At 35.6% G+C, this 7,744-nt stretch overlaps 1 protein-coding gene across 1 annotated transcript in view; it reads right to left on the bottom strand.

Moving 5' to 3' along the window:
* Positions 1 to 4,164: 4,164 nt before the first annotated feature.
* The window catches only part of LOC144050785 (protein kinase C-binding protein NELL1-like), a 162,999-nt gene continuing 159,419 nt past the window's right edge, over positions 4,165 to 7,744 (bottom strand). Inside the window, exon 20 of the mRNA XM_077564368.1 lies at positions 4,165 to 7,696. Within this exon, the coding sequence (XP_077420494.1) occupies positions 7,646 to 7,696 (51 nt within the window). The 3' untranslated portion in view covers positions 4,165 to 7,645. The remainder of the gene's footprint in view (positions 7,697 to 7,744) is intronic.

Here is a 7,744-nt window from a genome sequence, read left to right as displayed (position 1 = left end):
TCAGAATTCAGAACAAGAGAGGACGCGGGCAATTTGTATCTTAAGCACAGTTTAGAGCTGAACCAGATTTTTGTTCTCTTGTTTACTATGAAAATGATGACGGCGTATTAGGGCCACATATAAATATGAATATTTTTTTTAGTGGGTGGGGGCAATATCCAGAGAAAAATTTGCGCAGATTTGCCACTTTATAAAATCACTAATTTGCGAGAAAAAAAACGTGGAAATTTGCGACTTTATAAAGTGGCAGATTTGCGAGAAAAAAAACTCGGAAAAAATTTACAATTTAACTCATTCACTACTATTAACGGCTAGACATCAAAAATTCATTGAACTATTTCTATTAGTTTAACATTTTTTTTTCCACTTTTGTTAACAAGAGTATGAAAACCTAGAATTTTTTTTATTGTACATTTAGAACACATAAAATTTGTGATTAATTGTGAGTTAACTAGTGAAGTAATGCGATTAATTATGATTACAAATTTTAATCGCCTGATGCACCTAATTTTTAATAGTCTTTTCTTTAAAAGAAAAAAAGAAAAGATTATTAAAAATGTTTAAAAAAAATTTTTAGAAAAAAAACGAAGAAAAGATAATTAAAAATTAGGAGCGTCAGGCGATCAATTTTTTTCGTAATTAATCACATGACTTCACTAGTTAACTCACGATTAATCACAAATTTTATATCTGTTCTAAATGTACAATATTTTTTTCTAGGTTTTCATACTCTTGTTAACAAAAGTGGAAAAAATGTTAAACTAATAGAAATAGTTCAAACAAATTTTTGACGTCTATAGCCGTCAATGGCAGTGAATGAGTTAATAAAGTGGCACATTTGCGACAAAACAACTCAGAAGCATACGACAAATACATAGCGTAGGATTTATTTATTTTTTTTCGTAATATTTCCCTTCGTCTGAAAAAAATATCTAAACAGGGCCCTAATACGCCGTCATAGAAAATAAAGATTCTACTTTATTTTGAAAAAGTTGTTCAGCAAATTGATAACACACAAACGGGATTAAAAGCCTTTTTTTTTGCAATACAAAACGACGACATGGATTTTAAGACAAGGAATTTGCAGCACGTGCTCGACTGTAAACATTTATTCGCAAGGAAGCAGTCAGGCCCGGCAGGGCACACAAAGTACACAAGCAGAAATACTTACACAGGCTGCGCTCCGACGTGACACTGGGTTAAATAAACACTTAACTGCTCTGTCTGCCCTGCGGTCAACAGCGGCGGCGGGGCGGCCTTGTCACTAGCTCAGCTGCACTTTTTAATTATACTCCAATTGATTGCTCCAAACGTCGATAAGGCATTTAAGCTGCTTAATCCTCGTTGCGTTAACATGAACAATGCACACTTTCTGGGCTCAAGCACTATTGGCCGCCTCTTGCATTTCTAACCGGCTGCCCTTTTTAAGGAATGCTGATTGAGAGACAACATTGATCGAGGACGGATGGGGGGAGGGGGGTGGGGGGTTGCGTGACTTCAGGATTGCACAAACTTTCTGTTTTGCTGAAATGATGCAAAACAAAGAGACACTCTTGTAAGCGTCTCTGCATGTCACTTAAAGGTCTTTTCAACCTTATTGAGTTGTTTTTAGTGCAAAAAAAAAATAATAATAATAATTGATATCAAATCGAATTTCATTTTCGAGCATGATATCGATTCATAAAACCATGAATCGATTATTGTTCCCATAAATTAACCAGAAAATATCAATTTAAAGGCCAATGTTTTCTTGAAATTTGCTGTTTAATTTAAAAGTATTTACTTACATTTATGAAAGACCTGACTTACTGCACTTCATGACAGTTCAGAATCGTTTTAATTTATATTTACAAATATTGAATAAAAGTGCAATTTCTGGAGAAATTGCATGGGAATCAGGGATGTGATTTTTCCACTAATTCGCGGAATTCTGCTTTTTTTTATCTCCCCCCCCAAAAAAAAAAATCAGATTTTTTTTTTTTTTTTTTAGTAGTTCATTGTGTATGCACATGACTCCGACAGATAACATCTTCTGCTATAACAAAGACATTTGTGGTATGCTCTAATATGAGTTACTTTTCATTTGGTCATGATACCATTATTTGTTCATGAAATTTGAAATCTTCAACATTATTTATGTGTTAACTTAGTAATCACATTAGTTAGATATGATGATATTCTCAGTGATAGTTTTTAAAAGCAAAGGCAGTCCAATGTTTTTGAATGTGACTGATTTTGAGTTGACTAAAACTCAATTTTTAACTTTTTTTTTAACATTTTATATGGGATAGTTCAATATACATTGAAAATTTATGCTGTTGTTTTGGACCTAGCTGGGTGCCAGCGGCCCCCAGACCCCCGGCTAAATTTTCAGATAATTTAACTTTGGTCAAATCACATCCCTGTGGGAATGTTCAAAGCTGAATGCTAAGATTTGAATGCATGCAAAATGCTAATAAATTAAAATTGAAAGATAAATGGTATGAAAATTACAAATGATTAATGATGAATGAATGAAAAGAAAACTCGAACTGTCATCTGTCTAAGGTGGGATTCGAACCATTGCCTCCTGTTTACCATAAATTAAGAGGGAAATACAATCTAAAAAGGAACATTGTTCGAACAGAAGGTTCTGTGTATCATTCTGTGGGGTGAAATTGTGGAACAGTATATTTGAGAACTTAAAACAATGTACAAATATAACTTAACTTAAAACAATGTACAAATATAACTTAACTTAAAATAATGTACAAATATAAATAAATAAACGGTTAGGAGTGTTGTTGATTTGTTGACTACATATTGATGTTTACTACGGTTCGCGTCTTGTGTTTTGTTATTGTTGCATTTTTGGACTTTACTATCTTTTCTGTGGATTTATAATGATGAGTTCTCTGAGTATTTATTTTATATTGTTATTATTATTATGGAGAGGTTCATTTTTAATTAATTTTGTTATCCTCAGCAATATATTTTTGTATTTTTTTTATTTATTTACAATTGATGTAAACCAGGGATGTGATTTGACCAAAGTGAAATTATCTGAAAATTTAGCCGGGGGTCTGGGGGCCGCTGGCACCCAGCTAGGTCCCCGGAGCTCATGGGTTTTCCGTGTTTTTAAGTACTTTCAATGCACTCACATGACAAAGAAATAGACAAAACAACAGCATAAATTTTCAATGTATATTGAACTATCCCATATAAAATGGCAGTTTTAGTCAACTCAAAATCAGTCACATTCAAAAACATTGGACTGCCTTTGCTTTTAAAAATGATCACTGAGAATATCATCATATCTAACTAATGTGATTACTAAGTTAACACATAAATAATGTTGAAGAGTTCAAATTTCATGAACAAATAATTGTATCATGACCAAATGAAAAGTAACTCATATTAGAGCATACCACAAATGTCTTTGTTATAGCAGAAGATGTTATCTGTCGGAGTCATGTGCATACACAATGAACTACTAAAAAACAAACAAAAAAAAACGGATTTTTTGGGGGGTGGGGGTAAAAAAAGCGGAATTCCGCGAATTAGCGGAAAAATCACATCCCTGGTAAACTAAGAAAATATGGAGACGGGAGGGGATTTAAGACTCCTGCCCACTCCTTTTTGAACACGGAAAATCGTTGTTAGGTGCACTTTGTTGAATTTTGCTTGTTTTGTAGCTATTTTTATCTTATTTTGTTGTTGTATGTTTATTACTGTTATTGTTTTTGCTTTGAGTTGATTTGAACATGAAAAAGAATAAAAACAAACTCAAAGACTACTTGCGCCAATATTTAGACGTGGTTCCAGCAGGCGTAAAGTCTTGTCTAATTTCAAGCCGCCAAATTGTCATGAGAGAAATTCCCAAATCGTAAGATTTTGATGCTTGAGCAAAGCTGCGCTCTACAAATATTTGACATAAGGACAATTTCCGAGCAAATCCACAATTTCCTCGGGTATGTTGAAAATAGATTTGGATTATAGAGGAAAACCTTGAAGGATTTTTTTTATTTTAAATGTTTTTTTTCTTCAAATTTTAGGATAATATGCTGCTGGTGTGGAACGGGATAGAAGAAGGAGAAAAAAAAAACAGGACTTCTCATTGACAAAGCCGAACTTCGACTGACAGTGGCCATAATCAAGCCTTTAGAATCAAACAGACACGGCAAATAAAGTAAACAACTAAAATATTTATTAACTGGAGAATGTCTTACAGCAAACTCACAACACAGTCTTCAAGTCAAATGACACTTAACCCTTTGAGTACAAGAACAGTAAATGCACCGAGTGAATTTCTCCAGTGTGTTCGTCTATCAAAAACACAAAGAAGCATATCAGGAAGGTCCAAAGCTTCTTTTTTTTTTTTTTTCATTTCTTTTTTAAGTTAGACATAATGGAGTTAACACAGTGGCTTGTTTTTTTTGTGAAAACGAATCAAGAACATCTTTTTTTTTCTCAACGCTGAATTTAGATTTTTCTTCTTCTTTTTTTTTTTCACGTGTACTGTACGAGATCTATTTTGACAGATGATTTATTTCCCCCTTCAGGTTTGTCAGTGCAGTGAATAATCAGTCGACGCAGAATTCAGTGTACGAACATACCGACTAGTCTAATCCATACATAAGGTTTGCCCTAAAACAGTGAAGAGAAAAACGATGGCAGTTACTAAAAGGGTTAAGGCAAACATAGAAAAATAAATAGCAAAAAAAAAACAAAAACAATATACAACTTGCTTCTCATACTGGACTCAAAACACTCCTAAGAAGCTGTAGTCAATGAGAATTATTCACATTAGTCTTATATACTTTACAGAAGCCTTCACTTTACAATCTATTTACAGAGAAATGAGCATTCCTATAGAAATAAAAGTCGTCACTAAAAAGAACACATTATGCATGAACACACCATAGTCATAGAAAACTGTATAATTTCATCATATCGTCAGTATGTAAAAACATTTACACACAGACTTGCAACGTGTTTACAGTAGGTTTTTTTTCCCATTTCATTTCATAGTTTCATATCAAATAAATCAACAGCACGCGCAGAAAAAGTGTTTTCAGTGAATTGTTTTTTTTTTACAAATGAGCAGACGCCATCAACATCGCTTGTTTTTCATTTGTATGCTGACTCCGGACAGTAAACACGTTCGCTTTGACAAAAGTCAAGGAAGGGACACAAATAGACGCCATGGCCAACAGACAAGGTCACCGTGGCGGAGAGGGAAAAAGCGGCGGCGGTGGCGGTGGCGGCGGCGGCGGCGGCGCCACTCCACATGCCGCCGTCCCCCTCCGGAGTTTCAATGACACAAGCTATCACAAGATGACCCTTCAGGTTTCGCAAGACCAACACAGGAAGGTCAAAGGAATGGAAATTGTGGCGCGCGTACAATAGACATGCACTTCCGTCTAGCTTGGTCTCTAATGAAAGTCTCTTCAGAGTGAAAAATAAACAAACAAATAAAATATCGTAAGTTGGACATATGTATATATATATAATGCCAATGTACATTTTTTTTTTCAATACCAAATCTTATTGTTAGTGTCGTGGCTCCATATATCCAGCAATTAATTTTTTTAAATCGTAATTAATAGCATTACTTCAATAGTTAACTCATGATTAATCGCAAATTTTATATCTGTTCTAAAAGTACAATAAAATACACAATAAAAGATTTTTCCCTAAGTTTTCAGACTCTTGTTAACATAAAAGTGGGGGGAAAATGTTAAACTAATCGAAACCTGGCTGCATCTTTTAGTCATTTCATAATTCATTAAATTTAGTTCAAATTAAAAAGATGTAATGTACTGTTAAAAAAGTGAGATAATGATTTGTGTTGAGGTCATTTTTCTGCCACTAGATGGCATAATTGCATTTGTAAGACATTGGTGACAGCTCAGGGCATTTTTCTTTTCATATTAAGAGCTATCTAATCTTTAACATGAAGTAACTTGTGAAAGTCTGCACATTTTTAACATTGTAAAATATAACTTGACCTCAGTCAGTGGGGGGGGGGGGGGGACAAATATTACTGACAGGGACAGACTGGAAGTGTGATGAAAGGGACACTAAAGGGAAACAAGTACTCTCAAGACAAACATCAAAATGATGGAGAACAGGATAGGAGTGAATATGGGGTGAGAACACGTGTAGCGTTGCGAAAAGAGCAGACGTTTTCTGTCTTAATGAGCCCGACCGTCCGTAAACAGATTTGGCACACGGTGACCTGCTGGCGTACTCGAATCCAGACGACCGGCCCTTTAAATGATCTCTCTTTCCCCTTTTTAATGTCTTGCTGTCATGGGAATGACAGAGCTATGTGACCAACAACAACGTCCGGCAATTGAATCAATGTGCACCGCCGCTGCGGGCCTACAGGCTTCTGTGGCACGCCGTCACACTGTGGAATTATTATTTTTTTCTGTCAGAGAGGAGCACTGATGCTTGTGAAAAGAATTAGAGAACAAAATGAGAGGAGTGGACTTCAGTCCCCACTGTGAGGTCCGATGCTCACACTCATCAAAAGGCCTGCGTGCACGTCATTGTCAAGTATTGTGTGGAAAACAAAACTAAACAGACTATTCAGTTTTAGGTTTTGAGGGGTTAAGACTTTTTTCTTTTTTTTTTTTTACAAATATGTACACATTGCATTTCAAAGTGCTTCATGTAAGAAGTTGAGAGCGAAAAGAAAACAACGTGATGTCGGACAAGAGAATTTAATTTGAGCCTGGTGTTAACTTCCAAGTTGTCCCAATGAATATGCTTTTTTTTTTCTATTTGCATAGCTTAGATTTAACTCGGATCATTTATGCAGGAAAACGATGACAAAAAAAAGATTTCAGTTATTTGTAATGATTGGATTTTTTTTTGTCTTTGCATACACCTTAATGTTTTTCTAAATAAATTTGGGTTTCGTTTACTTCTTGTTCACTTTTATGTTGAACTGAAGGACAACCTGGAAGCTACAGTAACTCACTATTGCCTCTTGAGGTCAAACCTAGTATTGCATGGAATAAATGTGTTAACCATTAGATATTGCTGTCAAATTTTTAGACTTTATTTGACAATAACCATAAGCCACCTTATTCCTTCACATCCCATTAGCCTCATTTTCCCAACATTGTTTATGTGTTTTGTTGTTCCACACGAGTTGATTGAAAACTTCACAGCCAAACACAAGTGATGAAAATAATTAGACGTGATTGTGAATGATGCTTTTGAAAAACGACGCATTCATAACAATTCTCATTGACCTCATTACCAGGCTCTTAAAACTCTTAATGACAAGCTCGCAGCGTCTTGTGTCTGCTTTGGGGCTGAAAAGATAAAAGCCCCAAAATATTTGTTGTGAAACAGAAAAAGAGATGAAGACGTACAACAGGGATGTGAGTAGCTTCAGCCTTCGGCTCCTGCCGAGTTACTCGCAGTCACGTCCCGCCAACACTTTCAGGTGGGGGGGGAAAAAAACTCGACCGGCGTGTGTTTGTATTTTCGATGCACACAATTGCATACACAAGAATATGCAAGAGCTTGTCCAAGAAAAAACAAAAAAAACTCAGTTGTTTAACCGAGAGGGGGGCGTGGCGGCCCTGTGTCGAAAGGAGGAGTCAGGGAAAGGTCGTGAGAGAAAAGGTCACGAAGGAGCAGAGCCTCAGTTGTTCTGAAGACAGTCGAGATCCAACAAACAGCACACGTTTCCGTTCTGAGCACAAAGAAGAAGCTAGCATTGTTCACTTTGCCAGCATAGATA

The sequence above is a fragment of the Vanacampus margaritifer genome, chromosome 4 (assembly GCF_051991255.1).
Source record: "Vanacampus margaritifer isolate UIUO_Vmar chromosome 4, RoL_Vmar_1.0, whole genome shotgun sequence".
In the NCBI taxonomy this organism is placed as follows: Eukaryota; Metazoa; Chordata; class Actinopteri; order Syngnathiformes; family Syngnathidae; genus Vanacampus; species Vanacampus margaritifer.
Note: the sequence above shows the minus strand (reverse complement) of the source record. Positions and strands in the feature narration are given on the sequence as shown.